This window comes from Lingula anatina, chromosome 6 (assembly GCF_051362555.1).
Source record: "Lingula anatina isolate TDL-2025a chromosome 6, LinAna3.0, whole genome shotgun sequence".
NCBI classification, from domain to species: domain Eukaryota; kingdom Metazoa; phylum Brachiopoda; class Lingulata; order Lingulida; family Lingulidae; genus Lingula; species Lingula anatina.
In genome coordinates this window covers 7,393,619-7,416,569 of record NC_141772.1, presented here as the reverse complement: position 1 = coordinate 7,416,569, position 22,951 = coordinate 7,393,619, and the positions used below count along the sequence as shown (strand labels likewise).

General features: G+C 37.3%; 2 protein-coding genes and 1 long non-coding RNA gene across 4 annotated transcripts; 2 read left to right on the top strand and 1 right to left on the bottom strand.

Annotated features, from left to right (window-relative positions):
• Window positions 1-258: 258 nt before the first annotated feature.
• Window positions 259-13,908, top strand: LOC106171625 (uncharacterized). Its single transcript, XM_013552062.3, has 10 exons — window positions 259-492; window positions 1,758-1,878; window positions 5,262-5,312; window positions 5,606-5,744; window positions 6,236-6,396; window positions 6,830-6,939; window positions 11,093-11,156; window positions 11,360-11,478; window positions 12,243-12,392; window positions 12,993-13,908. The coding sequence occupies exons 1-10, from the start codon at window positions 400-402 to the stop codon at window positions 13,095-13,097; spliced, it is 1,113 nt and encodes a 370-aa protein (XP_013407516.2). The 5' UTR covers window positions 259-399; the 3' UTR covers window positions 13,098-13,908.
• Window positions 8,173-9,873, bottom strand: LOC147761069 (uncharacterized). 2 transcript variants are annotated; one of them, XR_015334905.1, is made up of 3 exons: window positions 9,681-9,873; window positions 9,310-9,372; window positions 8,173-9,032 (listed from the first exon to the last, which is right to left on the bottom strand). It is a non-coding gene; the product is annotated as an uncharacterized LOC147761069 (long non-coding RNA). The 2 variants fall into 2 exon arrangements; XR_015334906.1 differs by lacking the exon at window positions 9,310-9,372.
• Window positions 13,909-15,298: 1,390 nt separating the features above from the next.
• Window positions 15,299-22,351, top strand: LOC106155546 (uncharacterized). The gene is made up of 10 exons (XM_013530430.2): window positions 15,299-15,573; window positions 17,110-17,221; window positions 18,135-18,185; window positions 18,749-18,890; window positions 19,155-19,315; window positions 19,739-19,848; window positions 20,186-20,249; window positions 20,684-20,802; window positions 21,306-21,455; window positions 21,698-22,351. Exons 1-10 carry the CDS (start codon window positions 15,466-15,468, stop codon window positions 21,806-21,808), a joined length of 1,128 nt encoding a protein of 375 aa, XP_013385884.2. The 5' UTR covers window positions 15,299-15,465; the 3' UTR covers window positions 21,809-22,351.
• Window positions 22,352-22,951: the final 600 nt, after the last annotated feature.

The window sequence follows — 22,951 nt, the reverse complement described above, 5'->3', positions numbered from 1 at the left end:
CTGTGTTCTGACAACAATTAATTTAATCGATAAGGACAGCGCAACTTCATTTTTCCATCGAGTTCGTTAAAAAAACTTTGTCAGTAGAGCTAAAACGTTTTGCATTGGTTTCAATTACGTTTTTAAAATCCAGTGAAACAGTACCTCGTTAGCTTATAGTAACACCATGATAATTACTTACGTCAAGCTAAACGTTATTTCACCAAGTCCCGTTTCAGTTTCCCCATGTAAGGCCCCCTCTGATGCCCCGATTGCTGCTCTGACCTGCTAAGAGCAAAAGTTACCCGTCTGCCCAAGGCCTGCGTCATCTGCCAGGAGACTTTCGCTGGAGACGCAGCGTGCCCTGAGCTGAAGTTTGATTTCGTAGGATTACTTGCGCTGCAGAATTAAGTCATCACCATGCGTCGTGCAGAGATACAGGTGCCCTCACAACCCCTGGGCTTAGTGGACTTGCCCGTCCCTGAGCCCCCTCCGGAGGGGCTGGTCGTGAAGGTGAGTGGGGATATGGGCATCTGTGGTCTTTAAATAATTTTCCGCACAATCTATTTTGAGGCCCTCTTTTCACTAAATATCTTTTAGTTTTTGCTGTGCAGGTAACAACTAGTTTTTCCCCCATTTGCCATTCAACATTCCACGCGACGCTGGAATATCTCAGGGTCTGATGTCAAGGTTTTTCTTTTTTCCCTTCTTTTTTTTTTTCAAGATGCTAATCTGCCTCACCTAATTTAGAGGCGCTAAACAAATATTGCGACGAATGCTGTGCCCTCATGCCTTACTTTGTTGACCTTGGAACTTTCAGTTCTCAGGGCTAAGAGATGTGTGAAAGTTGCGCAAATATATTGAAAAGACATTTGTCAATCAAAGTATTTTTATCTTTATTTTTGCAAATAAATCAATTGACTTTTTGTTGCATTTTATGTCCGCCTCTTCTTATAGAGAGAAATTCGCGTTAGATGATATAGTTTAACAGAATAAGATCACGTTTTCGATGCAACAACGTCAGTCTATTGTGTGAAGCTCTTGTCTCCAAACGCGTTTTGAAAACACTTTAGCTTTGAGATTCTTTGATAATTAAAGTTATTTCTATGCATGATTCTGAATTTAAATATTTTATGCTTGCACTAAATGCAGTAGGAACAGGCCCGTAGCCAGCAAATTCAAAAGGGGGGGTTCTTTTTCTGAAAAAGTGGACCTTTTACAATGAAACTTATGTGTACCTAGATCAAATTTTACCCAAAATGGACCTTTTCCTGACAAAAGGGGCGGTTCTATCGATTCCCCGCCCCCCCCCCCCCCCGACCCCCTGGCTACGGACCTGAGGAATATGAATTGCATGTTCCAAAATGCGAAAGTACTTTTTCAACAAGCCAAATATTTGCCGTGTGTTACGCGTAGCACGATTGCTTTGCGAAATTGACATTGATATCATGTAATGCAAAATAAGCACAAGGCCCCGTATGTAATATATATATATATATATATATATATATATATATATATATATATATATATATATATATTTTTTGTTTTTGTTTTTTATTTATTGTTATTATTTATATTATTGCTATTATTATATATTTTATTTATTTTTTATTTAATTATTTTTTATTTTTGCTTAAAAATACTCGTTGTTCGTTTGGTTAAAAAACTAAGTAGTCACTAAGGCTTCTTATTCTCAATGACTAAGTTATCTTTGCCACTCTCTGCACTGATCACAGTCTGTAGAAAAGCCTAAAGATGTCTTTTCTCTCCTCCAGACTACATATGCTGGCGTGTGTCACACTGACGTCCATCTGTGGGATGATGAGATGGGGCTAGGTAACGGGAAGGTCACCCACTTCAGCGACAACCCAAACTACAACTTCCCCATCGTACCAGGTAATAACTCTTTCTCGCTTGCTAGTTCGCACACACATATGCGCTAACTTTTTTAATGTCAGTGGATATATACATACAGTAACAAAAAATTCGGATGACCCTTCCTCCCGCTTAGAAAGTATAAAGGTTTGTTGAAGAAAAAAGATCTTCTTGCTCTTTTTGCACCATCACTTCGATCGATTTTCGACCTTGAACCGTGCGTACTGGCAGCTACTTGTACCCTTTGGTAACCCGCTTTGGTTATTTGTTACATGTACCTACTAGAAACAGTGTATGGCAGTCTCTCTCTCTCTCTCTCTCTCTCTCTCTCATAGTGAAAACTGCGTGATATGATGTTTTAGTAAATACCAAAAACATTTAACGTGCCTAAAATATACGGGTATTTCACCCGTTTTGATGCTATGTAAATGACAACACAAACAGACCGTTTTGAACCATTCGTTATAACTGCTAATATAAGAAATCCAAAACATTTTTATCATTTTCGAACTTTAACGTGTCTACATGTACCAGATTTCAAGAAAAGCCAATACAGCGTTTTCAAAAAAAGACGGTTTGACTGGGTCCTCTGAAATTGTACTTTACTTCTTAGGCTGATTGCTGTATCAAGTGAAATGTCAGGCCGCTAGGTTCATTGGAGTGAGTTAACCTCAGATAACTTTTCTGCAATTTGCTCTGGAAAAAACTGGGGCAGAAGGTCGCTGATTGCGCCCAGACAAACTTTCCAAAGATTTCTCCTTCTCGGGTACCCTGGGTTTCAAAAGGCTACATCGAGTTCTGGCATGTTATACATATTTAGTTTATGATGTAGACTTGAAACCTTACTGTGTTGCTGTGTAAGAACACATATCATAGACACAGTTTTATAGAATAAGATATACTTGTACCGGTGCTACATGCATTTGCATGTATTTGTTGCCTTAAAAACCATCGGTGCTGTATCACATTTATAATATAGGTACATCCAAAAGATGACACCAAAGGAAAGTTTACTACATTGAAGTCGAAGGGTAGTGTTTTGGCAGGAAAAACAAAGTTCAGCTTGCAATTTTACACAATTTGTAGAATAAGTCGTATACGCCCAACTCTGGAAACTGGGAATTCAAAGTACAGTCTAAACGGTCTAAGGGGGGAGCACTTCATTATGAGTTCTCGTGATCGTCTGGTGTAAAAGGTGTTCGATCTTTTTTGTTTATTGTCCAGACTTTTTTCTAAATGTCAAACACAAGTTTGGGCGAGAACTGACGTTTCAATTCTTTTCAACGGCCCTAACGTTTTTAGAGACTACAACTGGGAATATGATCAGTGACCAGCAACGAAATAAAACGTTGTTGTCCTAAAATGTGACTTAAATTATTATATTTAATTATATAGTTAATATATATATAATCAAGAGATTATTACTTGCGAAAAAAATCTTTGTTTGTTTTCATAATTTTGCTGCAAGAGGTCGGTTGATTTTGTTCTGACAAGAAAAAGAGAGGTTTCGCTCTAGATTTATTTATTTTATAAAGTATAAAATTAATACCTGGTAGTGTTTATTTTATTTCAGAATTTACCAGTCTCATCCTACCGAGTATAAACAGGAAGGCAAAAAAAGGTTTTAAATGTATTTCAAACAAAGTATTTATTTCTGCATGAGACTACCAATAATTTCTTAGACACCGCCATTACCAATTAAGAATTAAGACAGGAAAAATCCGTACAATAATTTTCTATTGATTTCAAAGGTCGGATGTCTTGATGAAAGGTCATCCGCCCCAGAGGATGTCAATCATTTTAGCATGCCACCCGGGAAACACATAACATGTACGACCTGATACTGCGACAATACGCTCTCTACTTAGACAGAGGGATTTGAAAACTGTGACTTGTTTATTATTTACCACACACAAGGCCCGTAGACAGCATTTTCATGGGGGGGGGGGGTTCTTTTTCTGAAAAAGTAGCCTTATACCGCGAAATTTCGTATAGTACCTCAAAATTTTACCAAGAGCGGGTTCGGTCGAACTCCCCTCCCCCTTTCCCCCACCAGCCTTCAAAAACAGCCTTCAAAAACTGAAGAGATTTACCCTCTAACTCTGTAAACATGGAGATCAGCGTTGATAGTGATATCACGTAGGAATACTTGTTGAAGGCCTACCAGTAGTTGAAGGTGCTGTTGACGACCGATATTTGAATTGATAAGACTTAAATTAGATTACGGTGCACTTTTTATCGGCAATATCCATTTAGAATTTAGACCACTGGCAATACAGTACGCTTTTGAATGTGTGAATATAAAATATTTTATTTTAGGTACAGCTGTCTCAGATGTCGTGGGAGGGCAAAGGTAGTCACTCCTGCATTAATTGACAGTGGTAAATGTAATGTATGCGTATGTAACCGGCAAAATAATACGACTTCAGCTGATTTTGTGCCACGAATCAGAACGAGGGGTGCGAATTTACCGAATTGGCCGAATTAAATGGTTAACTCGCAGCTTAAGTTTACATTCTATCTTGGATATTTTGGGTCCTAGATTCCATCTACTGGACAAAGTAACAGAAGCAAGAGACAATATCTTTTCTCTTTCAAAACATACTGAACTAAGACGATCAGATTCCCATTTCTTTATATAGCACCCTGTTCTCATTCTCTGTCTCTCTTTCTCTGTCTGTCTTTCTCTCTTCTATACCAACGCTTCAATACTGTACGGGAATCGTCACACATGCGCATGTACGTGCACGATTCAAATCATGATTTTTAAATCATAAAAAGGTGTAGGCCTATGGGTCACTACAGCGTTGTTTTCAGTCTCGCCCAAATGAAATCCTGGACCTAAGTTTTCTTATTCGATTATCTTTGACGATATGAAAACATGACAAACTTTAACCTAGAAATTAGGAATTCGGTTACTTGTGTTTACCAAACACCATGTGGACCTTGCAGGCGCAATCTAAAGTTCAAACGATTTATAACTTTCCGGTAGTTTGTGCGAACCTGTAAACTCAACGGTTTTTGCATCACAAAGATCAAATGGGCATTTTCCATTTTTTAGTGATAGTGGGTTATGTGTTCCCCTCCAGTCTTTTACAAGCCTGTACTGTTCAAATGACACGTGTGAGACGCGAAGAAAGATGTTTGGGCGTGTATGTGCTCGGCCTGCTTACACTTCAACTAGGCTGCAGAAAATGTAGATTGGTTGCACAAACAGTTACTTGTTTAAACGTAACACGCCTTTTCTCCCTTTAAAATGTCTTATTGTATTATTGCTAATAATGCGTTCCCAAATAAAGTGTTAGCTATATCTGCATTTTATTTACTTGGCAGCTGATGAATATTATTTGAGAGTAATGGAGGTTTGATATGTAAAAGTTCTAAATTATTTCCCCCATTTTCAGGTCATGAAATCTCTGGAGTGGTCCATTCCCTTGGACCAAACCCAGGACCAAGTGAGTGAAATCTTATATATAAATATTTATGTACATATTCTTAATTTCTTAAAAATAATATTGAGTAAAATCGATTGTTGTTCTTATCTTTTCATGTTGTCATGTTGTTCGCATTGCAATTCCATTGAAGTACCGAAACTATTTTTAAAAAAACAGTCACAGTGGCAAATTCAAGAATTTCTGAAAATGAATTCACTCACGTCTCGTTCGCCTAAAACCTTTTCCCTTATCATGAATTTACTACATACAAACTTTAAGAATGTTATCTTGACTTGTATATCTTTGTATTTTAGACGCTCCGGACATTAAGGTTGGGGACAAGGTAATCGTCTTCCCGTGGATTGGATGTCGTAATTGCGGCCTGTGCAAGAACGGAGACCCCCAGCTCTGCCCAGAGGCATGGAATTCACTGGGTATGGGGGCACCTGGTGGGTAAGTACACGAGAATAAATCCAGCAATTTGGTTAAAAATTGAGTTGGGGGAGGGGGTGAATGCTGCACTTTTACCTACAAGTAAAAAATTCGGCACAGTTATAGAAAATTAAATTCCGGATATTATCTGGATATATTCTGGCATGCCTGAAAGTCCCAATATGGTCGACAAAGCCATTGTGGCCGACAGAAATAGGGATCGAGCTAGGTATGGTGATTGGACTTTAGGGTTGGGAGAGGGTACTTGCAATGTTCTAAGAATGGGGCACATTGAACAAACGAGATAAAAGATGTAATTTGGGCAACCAGGGACACTCTGGTAGCATGAACGACCAACAATGTTGTAATGGTACATTGAAAGCAAGTTAATCATCATTGTATTATTATTATTATAATTTTCATCGTTATAATCATCATTTTTATTATCATATCGTTATCATCATCAGTATGTACTAGTAGTAGTAATAGAATAAATAATTCGTTTTATTCAGCTATTCCACGTACGTCCCCGTGCCAGAGCGCCAGTACGTGATCAAGGTGCCCGAGTCAATGCCAATGGACACCGCCACCATGCTGCCATGTAGCGGTCTGACCACCTTCCACGCCGTGAGCGCTGTCAGAGCCACCGTGGAAAAGATGGTGGCACTTAAAGGTAACTGACGTCACATCAGTTAATATGGCGTCATATACGTTCATCTCTTCCTACATCGGCTCTATGAGTTTCAGAGATTATAGCCTCCATCATCGCCTTGACTGTATCTGTTTCCATTACTGGAACATGTAGGGGGATGGTATGGCTAAATTCCAGTAATCTCTGCAGCACTCAGTGCAAAGGCCTTTAAACGTCACATTCGTTATTTTTTTGGAGGAGGCGGGGGTGTTCTTAACTCAAATATAGATTACAATATTTCTAAAATGAACTAAAATTATTTTCAAGATTAGCGATATGGCAGTTCAGTTAGTGCCATTTTATGTAACTCAGACCTAGTATCTATTTTGATTAATATTTAACATCTCTGCCTTCATCACATCAAGTTTTAATTAAATTGAACGTTGTCATAACTGTGTGCTTTTTTCATCTACAGGCAGTGCCAGTCTCCTTATCATCGGGGCTGGAGGTCTTGGTCTGTGGTGTATTCAGATTGCCAAGGCTGTCCTGCCTCCGCAAACCAGAGTGATCGTCGCCGACATTACGGTGAGTTACAAAGGGGGCTCTGTTATTTTGTGTGGGTAAAATACGTTACTAATTTCAAAGTTCAATAACTTTAACAGCTTTAAAGATATTGCAATGAAATTTTGAATGTATTAAGAAAATAATGTATTTAGTAAATGCTGGAAATCTAATGACACTGGGTGAGGTCATAGTTCCAGGTATGTTATGTGTTAGGTGTTAGTGTTACAGATCTGTTAACATTCCTGTTAGCCCAAATAAGAAAACATGGAGTTCAGTTAAACAGTCTGTTAACATGTGGTCAACATCCTGCTATTCTGCTGCAGCATGTTGTTAACAGGCTGATAGCCCCATGTTGACCCATTTCCTGGTGTGTGACACCAGCAAGAATAGCACAGGCTCTGAATAAGGTCGCGCGACAAGGTTATTTTCAGTTGCACCCTGGATTACGCACGCTTGCTCCGCAAGGTGTCGCCTGTGGTGGGGGGGCAGCACAGCCCATATGGTTACTGTGGCGAAGGTGACAGGTACTTCCAAACATTTTTTCATAACTGTCATTTTTCCTCATTCTATTCATGAATTTGATATTTACGGCAATTGAAAATGTGGCACCGGCAAAAGTGAATCTTGGTGCGTTGACAGGCCGCACAGGTGTCCCCAATTAACCGCCGCCAAAGAAGAGACCCCAAGCATTAAACAACACAACCTGTAGATACTGGAAATTTGGCGAAAGTTAAACAACTGAGGCTTTATTAGATTTGGGCAGAAATCGAGAGGAATGTCCAGTGACATGCCAAACCCCTAAGTTCAAGTCTTGGCCCTTGACACCAGTAACGCACCCCTTAGTCAAGAATCTGAACAAATCGATGTTGGGCAGGTATGCTCTATTTTCTACAGGCGTTTTCTGATTTTATCAACTTGATTGTCAAGTGCCAGACCTTTTCTTCCCAGGTACTAGTAGCAAACTTTATCAGATAACAATCTGACACTAGCCAAGCTGCACTAAAAGCGCTGTAAACTCAGTTATCAATGCTGTCATCTTTACCTGTATCTTTACCGCTATTATGCCAGTGGTACGTTTGATACATTTGAGTAAGGAAATATGCTTTAATGCTTATGTTCATTTGTAATACGTTAGCATCAACCTGTTAATAAAAACTTGGAAACTTTCAATGTTATTACACAATAACAGTATAATGATGGGAGATGTAATGATTAAATGCTTAGAAGAATAATAAAAACAAATTATGTGAAATATAAAATGAATTGATTTTATTTGGGTTATTTATTTATTTATTTCAAACCAATTAATTATCAAACATGAAGCTTATTTTTAGAAACATTCGCAGATATATGAAATATAACCCTGCTGGTACACAGATCTACAGTTCTAAAATGCAAATACCAAGTACCTTTCACACACCACTGATGAGATGTGAATAATCATATGTATAAAGTAGTAAAAATATCACAAAATGTGTGTAAGCAAGATATTTCTGCAAGTAACCTCATTAATCAGTCAGGAAACTTCATAATGCACCCAATAAATGTAGAAATTTGAGCCAGAGAAATTCTACATACAGGCATGACAGATTTACCATATATTGCCACCAACCCTTAACTGAATGGGCATTGAAAGAACAAAGTGAGTCTCCCTCCCATTAAAAATGAAAAATAAAAATAAACAAATAAAAAACAGATACTGTCATTCTTAATACTGAAAAACAATGGCACCTTGCAGCCTTCACTGCCTCACTATTTGCAGACAATGTTCTAGTCACTGTAACTGTATACTTTTGAGGCATAGATGCAAGAATAACTTCTTTGAAGTATATTGTGAAGGTCTCTTTTGTCATAAATCTGCCATGTATAACCTGAATGTACTGTACAACAATTCACACCGCAGCAGCTTGTCTTAGTAAGGACTCAACCAGTTTGAAAACTTGTGGCATAGCTTCAGGGACAAGATCACACCATCTATCCTTGCTGTGATGATGGATCTACTAGTAGCCTACATTATCTATGCCTTGTCCTCCTAGTTTCTCTAATACCATTTCCCCTGATCTATGCTCACATCAATCTCTACAGCTTTACCAACTGCTACACAGTTTTTACATCTGAAAGTATAAAGCAAATTTGTAATAAAGCACTATCAATTTACTTGTTAGATATTGATTTGAGGGCAAGAGAAAAATGCAGAAACCTCATATCATAATCAAGATAATTGAAAATCAAATATGCATAATCAAATTAATAGCTTTAATTGTACATAGTCATACTACTGATAATTTAATCTTTTAAACTTCAGCATAAATTTCTCTTGTTAAAGCATAGCCACTTTATCAAAATGTGTTTGAAAAAATAATAATAATAATGATAACAAAAATAAACAACCTGCACACAAGATGGAACATGGAGGTCAATTGCCACAAAATAAGTTGATTTGTACTTGGTAGCCTGAGAAATAGTATCAGGTATTAATTTGAGCAGTAAATTGAGTAATAATACCACAGAGTTAACAATGACACAAGCATATGGTGTTGTGTAACAAAATTCATGCATTACTTGCTGTGGCAGTGTCCTCCTCAACCTATCGTGCACCGCAGGTTTTGATTTTCAATGTCATCAAAAATTTTTATTGTTGTTAGTTTGATTTATGTATCTGCTATTCAAATAATATCCTTTGGAAAATAACTTACTGATTTAATTATGCTTTTGCAACATGAAATTATCAGTAACTTTCCCGGTTCACGTGTATACAGTACCTTGTTATCAGTGCTGCTCTTTTCTCCCCAACTGGCCACTGACAGGTTAACCACATCGTTTCAAAACAACGTTGGTATGCTCCTTTACTTTTGGTGTTGGCAGTTTCGCCCTGGGGACATCGTTTTTGGTTAAAAACAACGTATCGTTTTCACCCATCTATGCTTTGCTCGTGTACAAAATGGCCGCTTGCTGCCCCCCCCAAGGGAAAAATCGTAGCATGTGGGTAGTTACGCAAGACCTGTGACGTATAACGCGCGCAAGGTTATTAACAGTAACTGTGCGATTATTGTAGTTTTGGGCTCTCTCGAGTGCAATAGCCTGCAAATCAGGCTCAAATATCAACATCACTGAGGAGGCTACTAGAAATTAGGCCAAAACTAAATACATGTATGTCTTCTAACACTAACATATTCAATTTTGACCTCTTGAAGATGTAACACCAATTTAACCACTTGGTGGTTAAACTTTCTAAAATTAAGAGGAATTCAAATGTTTTATTTCTGACGTGCTAAATATTGAAAGCAGATAAGCTAAAATAATTCTGTGATAACCCCTCGTTGGTCCCTACAGAAACGGATAAGCAATTGAAAATTTAGGCTTAACATTTTTGAGTTTGCTCTGATTAATTTAACATTTTATGTAACAGAGATGTTTGGTGTAACACCATCTGTTACAGGAACTGTAGTTTTCAACAGATCTGCTACACTAACATTGGTGTTACACTGGTGTTTATTAAGAGGTCAGAATTGTTGATTAATGTAACATATCTGTAATAGATCTGTAACACTAACACCTAACACATAACATACCGGTAATTCTGACCTCACCCACTGCCTTTTTTAGTTTTGGCACACCGTCAAAAGCAACTTGTGAACTGTTGAAGCTATTAAACTGAAATAAGTAACCTTTTTAGCCACCCGATATACAATGTACGTGCGCACATATCTTTTTGCTTACACTGTTGCTCAAATAAGAACACATACCTGTAACAATATTTTATTTTTGACAAAGCAACACGGAGGTACGATGGCTGGTGGAACATCAGCGTAAGTCGCATGTGCAGTATGCGAGTGCACGTTGTTTGCTTAAATTTGATGCAAAAAGTTTATTTTATAAACATCTTTTAAAAACTATTTTGGTGCTTATTTGTCCTATGCTAAGTGCTGAATATCATGGTGGTTTATCAGCGCCATAAATGAGAGAAAGAATTTAATAAAACAATGTTCACCATAACTATTCAGATGCAATTCTTTCTGACATTCACTGAGTGAGTAATTCTAGATTAGAGCTGTTTTCTATAACGTCAGAATTCTGCAAACTGCATTTTATAGTTTGTAGGGTAGGTTATACATCAAATTTAATTATTAATTATTAAATTTAATCATACTTATATTTATTTATTGATATTTAGACGGAGAAGTTGGAAACCGCCAAGGCAGCTGGTGCCGATGATGTGGTCCTATGGGACGTTAAAGGTACTTCAAGAACGACAATTTTTCTCAAAGATATATGAGTGAACAAGTCAACAAAAAACAAACAAATGAATAAATAAATGCATAAATGTAAAAATGAAGTTATCAAAATGAACAAATAATGCGTATAGAGGCAATGTTGAGGATGGACGGACAGACAAATAAATAAATATGGTAATAAGCATGATATTAAATTCAATAACCAGGCACGGAAGAAGACATGCTGGCCCTTACTAAGAAAGCAGGAGGGGGTGGTCTGGACGCTGCTATTGACCTGGTCAACGCCGGCCCTACTACGACCAGGGCACTGAACGCTCTCCACCACGTAAGTGAAAATCAAAAAGAAACACAGCATGTCTTTTAAGTGAAATGGAATCGTGATCGCCACTGTATACCCTCTGACATCAGGGGACTCTAAAATAGCATACAAAATTAATGTATACCTATCCGAGACAGTGATTTTGTAACAGACTGCTAGTGGGACGGTGGTCTTTTTAAGTATACTTAATATCTCAAATTGCTTTCCATGTTATGACGATAATAATTATGATTTAAAGGGGTTTTTTTACAACTTACCTGGTTTGTTTTGGAAACAAATATGTTCTACTGCATGTACGATCAACAAGGCATATTAAGCAGTAATTTCTAACTTTGGTTGCTGACCAAATATCTGTAGCTCTATTTGATGAACTACCAAATATACCCTGATCTCTTTACAGATGTTCTCACTCACATGTAATAAATTCTGGATTTTTTCTGCTTCTAGCGGCATATGCCTGATTAGTCACTAGCTCATCTCTTACAGAACACTCTCCCTTGTCATTCAAAACAATTGGTTCATACTGTGAAATATATTTTTCAGTCTCTTGTATTAAGACGGTAAAAAAGTAACTAAAATACTTTTTTCACGTATGAGTCATATAATGTTTTGAACCTTCGTCAAATGGCCTTGATTTAAAGGCTGACTCGTACATAGTCCTTTAAAGAGGGTCGACCCGACGTTTTATGGAAAATTTAATTCACGTTAAGTCTCTTTAAAACAGGATCTACATACAAATTACACCTGCTACACACTTTTTCTATTTACAGGGTGGTATCCTTGGCAGTGTTGGCCTGTTTGGTGGCTGTCTGAACATCCCTCTCCCCGTCTTTGCCTTGAAGACGCAGTGTGTTAGAGGGGTGTACGTGGGAAACCCGCAACAACTTAAAGACCTCGTGGTACTGGTTGATCAGAGAAAGGTACGAGACTTGCACGAGACTGCAATTCCTGTTACCGCCCTGACACCTGGTGTTAGAAATACCGTGGTCATTGGATAGAATGTCGTTTACCTTTACATACAACGTTTTTTTTTTCTAATTTGACTGATAGAAAACTGCTTGTTTCGTTCAGTTGAAAGCAAAGAAATCTGATTGTTTTTCATACATTTTATTCCACTGGATTCCTTTTAAACTGATAAAAAGAAAGGGATTATTCAGCCTATTTATGTCGGTTGAACGTGTACGGTTGGGAAGGTAATGGGAACGTTAAAATACAATTTGTATATTTACAAGTTGACTGAAAATATGTGCAGCGGGGTAAACTCTCCAAGCATAGATCAATGTATTTCTGAAAAATCAGTGGATGTGCTCATTCCATGTGTAACCATACCAAACGTTCCTGAAAACAATGCTTCTGATCCAAACATTTAAGCATGTTACTTGGCGTCTGCATTTTAACGGGGTGTTTCTATGGTTAGATGTTATTTATTTATTTATTACAGTTCAATGTCAATAAATACCAAAATCCCATTCACAGTTGCGCAATTAATTTTTTTTTTTTTTTTTTTGGTTCTGTTCCAGCTGAAACCTCCTCCACTTGTGTTCTACGAGCTGGATCAGGCGACAGAAGTCCTTGGGCTTTTGAAGAAAGGACAAATAAAGGGCCGCGCCATTCTGAAACTCTAGAAACAAGGCCGCACGATTGTAGCAGTAGAATATAATCAGAAGTAGAACTGTATATTCATAACTAGTTAAACAGGAGAATATAAAACGGTTGTTCATTTTTAACGAGTTAACGTGGAAATATGTACGTATATTGTACGGGGCCGTAGGAGGAGAAAAAACGTTTGGAATCAGTTGCCGAAAGCCTTCATGATATTGGTATATTTGTACTGCACGTGTGCACCAGAAGGAAAGCAAGAGACATAAAAGACTGGAAGAAAGAAAAGGTTACCACGTAATAAAGATACACCAAAAATATTTTTCAAAAATCTCTGGAAGAGGGGAAGGGAGCCAACCTACCCCCCCCCCCCCCCCCCATCCCTCTTTGTTTTGGGCCCTGGCTCATTTATAACGAATAAAATTGGACGATTCAAGAAGTGCTTTTAGAAAAAAAGGACTAACATATGTTTTACTTGTATCATCATTGCGCCGTTTACTTCATGGAAATTATTATTTGTACTGTTCTACATGTAGATTATTTGCTTCTTGAATGATTCAGATTTAGTTACAAACGCACATTATAATGTAAGTTACCATGGATATCTATAATGGTGAACAGTAGAATAGTTGAGGCCTAAACGCACACCGTGACACGGGTATGGTTATCAATTTCTCATTTAAAATGCAAGGACAGGCCTTACAACAGTTTAAGATCAGAAAACGACGGTTGCCGTTCATTAACGAATACTGGAAGCAGAAATGCATTATTATACAGTCAGTCCAAAATATATCACTAATGTCTTTCCCTCCCTTGTAATAAAGTGCGAAATAGTGAGACTTGTTCTTTACATGATTTCTAAATCGGTGTGACAGAAATGGCAGTTTCCTAAAAACCGAAGTCCGTTTCCCATCACTTTGAACAGGCGACATTTGTCCCATATACTGCCTCCAATACTTCCGGTTACCCTCAACCTGTGTTAATCTGTATGGAACCCCAGACCTCCTTTCCTGGACTATTAACTTTCCTGCCACACCGACTTTTGTAGTTGTGAATGCAGACTTAAAACATCAAATGCAAAATTTTCATTATGATAGAGCAGTAAATTGATTTGTCCCTTGAAATTTTCATAGTAGGCCTTATTGAATTTGGTGAAAGAAAAACATGTTTCAGTGCATCTTCTTGAGATTTTCAAAACTGAACATCCATAAACCTATAGAACTATAAACTCTGTAATACTGTGTAATGGTATCTTTTCAACAATCCCTTTTAAAACATAGTAGTCACATTTTGGTCACATGCTTCGTTGTTATTTTCTACCGACATTGAAAGACGTATTCTAATAAAAAATTATTAGTATTTTCAATACTTACAAAAAACAAGGCAATTAACTAATTAGCTTTAACTTAAGTTCGTTCAGAAAAATGAAAGACTTAAAAAATGACAAGCACTGTCCATATGATTAACAAGTTAACCTCAGATGTGCTGGAAAAAAAACAGTTCTGGTTAAAGGTGAAGAGAACCAGATGGTGATTAACCTTTCTTTTTGTTTAATTTCAGCCTTAAACACATCTTTCTTTACACAACTACCAGTAGGAAGATGCGGTACCTTGACGTCATATTTTACATGACTGCAATGGAACAAATAAAGTCACCTTTTCACATTGGTTATCTCTTCCAAGTTCTTACCAACTCTCAAGCTTTCAGCCTGGACCAAAATAAATAAATAAATAAATAAATAAATAAAATAACTCGATGACGTCGAAAATGTAATACAAAATGCCTGTTTTATTCTAAAATTTGTCATCACTGTTAAACGAACAATCCTGATTTCTTGGCATTTAAAAATAGGATAACACACAAAAAGTCAGATAAAAGATATGGCTTTAGAATCTTCTACAGACTCCTGAAATCGTGATATGTGTCTATTTTGAATTCTATATTGAATATTTATCGCACTGATTTGTATCGATTTTATCACTAAATTCAATGGGTTTAAAGTATTCAGTTCGTTCACAGCCAGACAGACCAGCCCATTTGCCACAGTTTGACGTTTTCATATGTGTGTATTGCATGATGCCAAAGTATATTTCATTGCGGTTAGCAGTTTTGCCATTTGATCGCCAACTAAATACTATATTTGCAAGTGTTAAAATGAGAGAGCGCCGACATTTTAAAAAACACAGTTGAATAACACACAAGGCACGAGTAGGTACCGAACTGCGTTACTCGACCTCCATTTATATTCGTGATACATTTATAATCTACAGCACCACGTCCTCGCTGTTCAAAGGTCAATTTCTTTTTTTTTTTCAAATATTAGCAAGCAACTCTACAAGAAGGTCGCGTTTCTCCCAGGTTAGTTAAACACAGAACCAGACGCCCCAGACCAAGATGTCTGCTCCCGTGATGCGTTCGGCTCAAGTTCCAGCGCCCAAGGAACCGCTGAAAATTGTGGAACAGGCAATTCCCAAACCACCGCCAGAAGGACTTGTCATTAAGGTATACGCTTTAATTTTTTTAAAAAATAAGTTAGTGTGTTTTAGTTAATTCCAAAGTAAGCAATAAATTTATAAAAAGCAAAGTAATGGTTGAAAGCTCTGACATCATGGTCCACGATTTTTACTGTTTCAAAAACTCCAATACCGTGCTTTGAAAGGGACAGTGAAAAGGAATTCTGGTATGAATTTTTACTGCCAATCTTTTTCCAGGAACGAGTATGTTCCTACTTTGCCACCGGTACGTCATGTCCAAAATCTTTGAAAGTTTTTAAATACTAATGCATGCTTTTCAATTTCGTTTCTTTAACAAATGTACAGTTTTGCAGCGCCATGTGTAAGATGAGAAAAAAGGTTGGGGCCTACAATAAGTAAGAGGCTTCTGGTGTAGTGGGATAAAGAGAGCGTAAAAGCTTTGGAAACGTTCCAATAAATGTTCAAAATTCTCTGGAAATGGGGCGGGGGGAATCGCTCTCCCTCCCCTCATCACAGCTTTCGGCAATGGTTATATACTTACAGCCATACTGTTAAAACATTACAACTTCGTATCTTAATTAGTCCTACTGATTAATTAGTCCTACTTAATTAGACCTAGCTGATCTGTACTTAATGGCGCAGGAATAAAGGATTTTTTTGTAATTTATCATACTTCCCGATTGATGTCCAACTTTTCATCAATCTTTTTGATCCATTGAAAGAAAATTATAAAACGCATTCCCAGCTTAAACTGTGCTGTTTTACTGTGGGAACATTGCATAATTTCGAATTGATGAGCACGGGTCTGTAATTTTTTTAGGTGTTTTAACGATGACAAATTTACCCCACGGGTTGTTTAGTCATCACAAATTTGTGTGTTTTAAGTGGTGGTAAAAAACGACTTTTTGGCTTGATATTCTCCGCCGAAACAGATTTGTATTGCTTTTGCAAACGTCCTTCCATTCAAACGTTGTCAGCACATTTATTCCAATTGTTTTATGTCTCTGGAGGTCTTAACGCATGACCTCGTAATAATTTTTTGTACAATTATACATGTGGAACATATATTCTGAGCGGAATTGTTTTGCCATGATTCAGCCTTTAAACTTTTGACTATTATTAGTACAAGTTATGCAAAGTTCTATGTGGTACATTCTTGGCAGGCAGACGTGTATTTGTGGACTTGATTTTGATTAAAAAAAAAGCTGTTACGGGTTGCCTCGCAGACTAAAAGAACAGAAGGACGCCAACGACTCCGATACTTTGATTGGTGGAAGAAGGCATTCGGAATAAGGTCACATGACTTGATGTAGGTCTTTTTTCAAGAACAGAAGTGACAAGAACAACCTGACAGCCATGCAAGTCAGAACTCTGACACGGCAGTCTGAAAGAGTGATTGATGCTCTGTCAGTATTTCAAACTTGACATATCCAAAATATCAAACACCAAATGCCCAGTATTATATATTAAGGCAAGCGCATTGCAAACTGTACCTCTATATGTCCCGTCTTAAATCTTTTAATCAATTAATTAATTAAGTACTTAATCAATCGTTTTATTCTAGACCAGTTTCGCTGGCATTTGTCATTCTGATATTCACCTTTGGGAGAACAAAACAGAATTGGGCGATGGAAAAGAAATGACTTTCCTCAGCGATCCGCACAACTTTGTACTAGGTGAGAGTTTCCGCTTCTTTTTCTAAGCCTAAAATCAGTGTTTTGAAACGACCCCGTAAAAAATCATCGTGTACATGTACATATAGTCAGCCATTGTTTCACGTGTAAATGTGTAAATCATACTACCATGTGTACAAAAAGAAAATTGAGAGACTCGCAATGTACCATGTGGCACTATCTAAACATTTAAAACCCGTCCCAAATCCCAAGCTACGTATACGCTGCTGCACGGTGTGATGCCACAATATAAAGGTTGCCAAAGTAAGCCCAGGCCCCATTACTACAAAAGAAAAAAAAACATAAGTCAGCCATAAGTCAGCTCCCTGGCTTAGTTGACTAGAGTTTCTATGAATGAGAGTACTGTTACACTGCTCCTGATAGGGTAAGATGTGCCCATGTGACCATGTAACTTTGGAATTAAGTTCCGAGCCAGGGAACCTGACTTAATTTTTTTTTTTTTTTTTTTGTGAACTTGGAGCCAGTTAGAATATATTGGCACTTGGCCAAATTCACTGCAAGACAGAAGAACGTAACTTTATTCATAGTACTCATAAATACATGTATACATGGAAATTAACAAATTTCTACACAAAGTAACTGCTTGATACACTTGTCGTAGTATGTGCCTGTCTCAGAGTTGACTATATTTCTTCTAAAAAATATATTTTTTATTAATCACGGGCGCGCGCGCGCGCGCGCACACACACACACACACACACACACATGCAAACGCATGTTCATGTACGCAAACACACTAATATATTCTTCTCTGAAGAATGTGTAGCGCGTTTCAAAGAAAAAAATAATTGTTTCATAAATATTCAGGCACAACAAATAAAAGCCAAAATTAATTATTAATCGTACTCCAATTTCTATAACTGGATATTCATTACTACGAATACTCTCTCAACAGGTCATGAAATATCTGGGATTGTCCACTCACTGGGAGATAAATCGAGTGCTGGTAAGTGGCGTTTTTAAGATGCACTAAATGCAGGATGTTTCACGGTCACTGTTTTCAGTTCGCTTAAAGGGATAATAACTCGTTTTGGCCAATAAAAAAATGAATTTTCCTGGAGTAAACAACAAATTTTCCATACTTACCAATGGTTAATGAATCCATTTTTACATTCAAAGTTAGTCCCTTGTTGTTGTTTTTTTTTAAGTTTTTTTTTAGTTATAACATCTTAAGAGATTATAAGAGAGTATAGCCATCAATGGAGGTCACGTGGTCTAAAGACAAGCTCAGATTTCAGAATAATATATATAACTGCTGTTTTTGTGGTAAAACAGAATAAATTATATATCTATGAGTTGTTCACAATGTATTTATTGTGAAATATAGATCTCACACGAAGAGTTATTATCCCTCTAATTAGCATGAAAAATTGAATTGAAGTGAATTTGATGCCCCTTTTAAATTTTATTTTGAAAACAAGATTCATCACGAGTATTGCGATTATGATATTTCCTTTCATGCTACAGATACAGGTTTGAATGATAATTATAACCTATATCTTTGTACAGATGACCCTGACATCAAAGTGGGTGACAGAGTTGTGATCTACCCTTTCATTGGTTGCCGGAAGTGTGACGTATGTAGTGGCGGCTCCAATCAACTCTGTCCAGACGCCATCAAGGGAACGCTTGGAGCGCAGCAACCCGGGGGGTATGTCATGTGTCAAGACTCTTTACAAGTAGTACATGTACCTACTGTCCTTTGCCTATTGCCTCTACTAAGCTATTACTGTCTTAGAATATTCCACGCATATTCTCTCCAACGTAAATGCTCTCAAAAATGAGGTGCTCAAATTATGAAGCTATTAAATGGCAATGATACTTAAAACAGTTTACTTTGAACATTGAAGTGAAGCATTTATGAACACTTTGGGTAAAGTTTCACTCATCTGTATTATCCTTTTTTTTTCGACAGATACGCAACCTACGTCAGTGTCCCTGAGAAAAAGTTCGCCGTCAAAGTGCCCGAATCGGTTGGCATGGATACAGCAGCTATCATTGCCTGCAGCGGTGTTACAACTTACCACGGAGTCAGCGTCGTAAAACCAACATTAGAAGAGCTGCTTAAACTAAGAGGTATACGTGAGCTAATTTTACTCTCTTATCTGTCTAGCTGGCGATCTTTCTTTTGCATGCTCACAAACTCCCATAGAAAAACAAACACTTTACACGAGCGCGATTGTGTTAGTTGTGAAAGCTGTCCCATTTTTCTCTGTATTTTCACTTAAAATCAAACAACCACCATTTATTCGTAAAAGAATATTAAATCCAGCAGGATTTTTTCCTTTTTTTAATTAATTAATTCATTTTTGTTTACTTCACAAACGAGTATGTTTATCCGCACAGATAAGCTACAGCACAGCTCCGATTGCAACAAACTGTGCTTGAAATCTAGCCATGGCGTTGACTTTCAAATCAATATAGGGAAAAAACTTTATGAAATATGAAAACATATTCGCAGTGGTGATAAAGCCAGTGCTATGTAATTTCTCCTTACAGGCAAAACGAAGCTGCTGGTTATCGGCGCAGGGGGACTGGGGCTGTGGTGTGTACAAATAGCCAAGGCCATTCTGCCGCCAGATGTCAGAGTGATCAGCGCCGATATTACGGTAAAATCTCAGTCTTACATTATGTTTTCAATTACGTGAAATTTTCAATTAGGTATTTGGTTCTAATATAACATTTAGTTTTGGTAAACTACTGCACGTATTACGAAGATGTTTACTTTTGTCACTGTTATTTGTTTACATACATGTATGATGTCATGTATCCATATTTTTAAAAATGTGTTAATCCTGATCAAGCATAACGTAGAAGGTTTGGGTCACATCTGCCGAAAGTTTTTTCACTGGTGTAAGATTGCTTTTATTGCATTCATTATTAACTGCTATAATTTTCCCCTCCTACATAATTAATATTGCTATAATGAAACCTCCTCTCTTTTAGACTTCTAAATTAGAAATTGCCAAAGCTGCTGGTGCTGATGATGTCGTTTTGTGGGATCCAGCAGGTGATTTTTTTGTTGAATTAAAAAAGCAAGTTTTCAAAATGACTAGGGAATAAACAAATATGCGGGTTCGGGTAAATTCAACAGTACTTCTCGGTATGTGGTAGTTAAAAGTTGCCACTCTAGAAGGAACGTTTTGTATTCAGTAAACAGAGAACGGTCTGCGATTGCTGGGTACACTGTACAACAGCAGTGCAAGTTTTGTTGAATTTTGTGTTGCTAATAACATATACAATTTAAAGAAAAAAATGGACATGATAAATCAATAAAGTAGAAACGCGTTTTATCTCAGAAAACTCCTGGCACTAAGATGTGCGAAAATTTTCCAAAAATGGCCGACAAATCCAACATGTCAGTATACTATATTTATGAATGTATATTGAATATATTTCACGTTATCTTGGCATAATCCGGTGTGTTTAATATTCCCTTGTCAGTGGATGAATCAACACTGGTGGAGCGTACAAAGGAGATATCTGGGGGAGGAGTGGATGCCGCAATTGACCTTGTGAACAATGGGGTCACAACCACCAGAGCTCTCAACTGCTTGAACTATGTATGTATGTATGTATGTATGTATCTCATGATAAATTTAATAATAAATAATTCAATAAACTGTCATTATAAAATTCCAATTTAAATACCAATGGTGCCATAAAAGTGACACCTTGATATACGTGAAGTTTTCACCAAGGTGGTTTTCAACAGGGTTGTTTCACATTTGGCGTTCATTGTGCACGTGTATGTGTATTTATTGCATATTTCCCTTTGTGGTGGATGGCTTCATTTGAAAATAATTAAAAATCAACCTGTTAAAAGCCATCTGCGTCTTTACTTACAGTTGAAATATAAATCAACCGTATAACGTCAACCGTTTATCAGATCAATTGCCACATAATAAAAGTCGCAACGTGTAATTGTCCATGCACCTCTTACCAAGTTACATATTGTTATTCCTGACATAAAATCCAAAATCTGTTATTGCCACGTATAATGTTTTGTAAGATATTATATTCCATTATTTACGGCAGTGTTTCAAACATCACTTTTTATCTGCAGGGTGGTATTTTGGCCATCATCGGGCTATTTGGTGGAAGTATTAATATACAGCTTCCAATATTTGCCTGCAAGACTCACTGTATGAGAGGAGTCTACGTTGCCAGTCCACAACACTTGAGAGAACTCGTGAAGCTGGTGGCTGAGAAACAGGTAGACCGTGTAATTTGTTATTTTTCATGCTTTAAAGTGGGTGAGAGCGGTTATATTTCGACAGTATTGTGGGTCATAAAATATATATTTACCAAACGTCTGAAGGTTAAGCTGATGAAGAAGCACAATGAAGAAAGTTAAATGACCAACCTAAATGTTCCGAAAAAAAAACTGAATATTTATCATACAAATAGGTTATGACTGATTATGACTAGGTGAATCATTTTTAACATTGTTTCCAGCTCAAACCACCCCCAATGTCATACTACAGTCTGGACCAAGCCAACGAAGCTTTGATGATGCTCAGGGATGGAAAGATTAACGGCAGAGCACTTCTCAAAATGGACGACTGAGAACCAACCGACTGAATACCACGAGTTCTAAGGCGTGTTCAGAGCAGGTCAGACTAAAACCGAGGTTTGTCCGACTAACGTTCTGCAGTTAAGTTACTCCGGTTGAGGGCTGACCCGGTCTGAACGCGCATGAGTGATTCACAAGTAACGTTCCGCCTGCTTTAAGTTTTTTACACGCATGTTTAAAAATGTGTAAAGCAAAAAAAAAGATTAAATACTAAAAATAAGTGGCGCAATAACCAAGCCGAAAACAAGGATTGGAGTAATGACACTCAGAAATCTTTATCGTCATATTTCCTTCATAACGTATTAGAAAGAGTATCTATCACATAGAAAAAGTATTTAGTTAGAGTAGATCTATTATGTGCACTACCCGGTGTTATTAAAACGCTATTTGGTGACTTAAGCATTTAACGTGCAGCTGTTTTGAAAGTTCAAAATACATTGATAAATTGACAATTGTAAAATAAAAGCTCCAAGTTTGCCTGTTAGACATTAGATCCGATTTATGGAATAAACCAGTGTCAGAACACGAGTAATCCACCAGTTGTCCGAATGTAGTAGACTTATTAAAATCACGTTGTTTTCTGTTTGAACCTCAAATTAAGCTGTTAGGCAAAATTTCCCTACATACTGGTATTACGTATCTTATTAGTCTTACTCAACAGTCACAGTCCAATTTGACGCTTCTGTACAACACTTATTTTAGAAAAATTCCGTTCATTAAACAAGTTTCTAAAATAAACCCTAAATCATCACAGCTTCCCCCGTGCAGCAAGTTTGGCTTGAGGCTGTCTGGCATCTCTGGTGGAGGTGGACGTGGCAGCCTGTAATAGACTTTGACTGAATCGTAGATGAACGACTGCAATGCGGTTACCAATCATTATTATCGGGAAAAGTCCTTTCCTCATGCCTGGAGTAAAAAAAGAGGTATGTTAAACATCACGGTCATTCCGCGATCATAACAGAGATGTAGGTGAACCGTAGAGGTTCACGTCAAGATGACATCATCAATCGAATAAATTAATTTGCCAGTAAATAAATGATGTGATGTCCTGCAATATGTTTCAATAAATCTCCTTTAGCGCAGTCTAAGTCCGCATAAATTAACCCCGTTAATATGTGCGGTTAATTAAAACGGTT

Bases quoted from the DNA above. Each gene is read 5' to 3' on its own strand.
- LOC106171625 (XM_013552062.3), top strand. From the start codon at position 400: ATGCGTCGTGCAGAGATACAGGTGCCCTCACAACCCCTGGGCTTAGTG. The intron at 5,313-5,605 runs GTGAGTGAAATC...TTTGTATTTTAG, and splicing joins TGGACCAAACCCAGGACCAA to ACGCTCCGGACATTAAGGTT. The intron at 5,745-6,235 runs GTAAGTACACGA...CGTTTTATTCAG, and splicing joins GGTATGGGGGCACCTGGTGG to CTATTCCACGTACGTCCCCG.
- LOC106155546 (XM_013530430.2), top strand. From the start codon at position 15,466: ATGTCTGCTCCCGTGATGCGTTCGGCTCAAGTTCCAGCGCCCAAGGAA. The intron at 18,186-18,748 runs GTAAGTGGCGTT...ATCTTTGTACAG, and splicing joins GGGAGATAAATCGAGTGCTG to ATGACCCTGACATCAAAGTG. The intron at 21,456-21,697 runs GTAGACCGTGTA...CATTGTTTCCAG, and splicing joins AGCTGGTGGCTGAGAAACAG to CTCAAACCACCCCCAATGTC.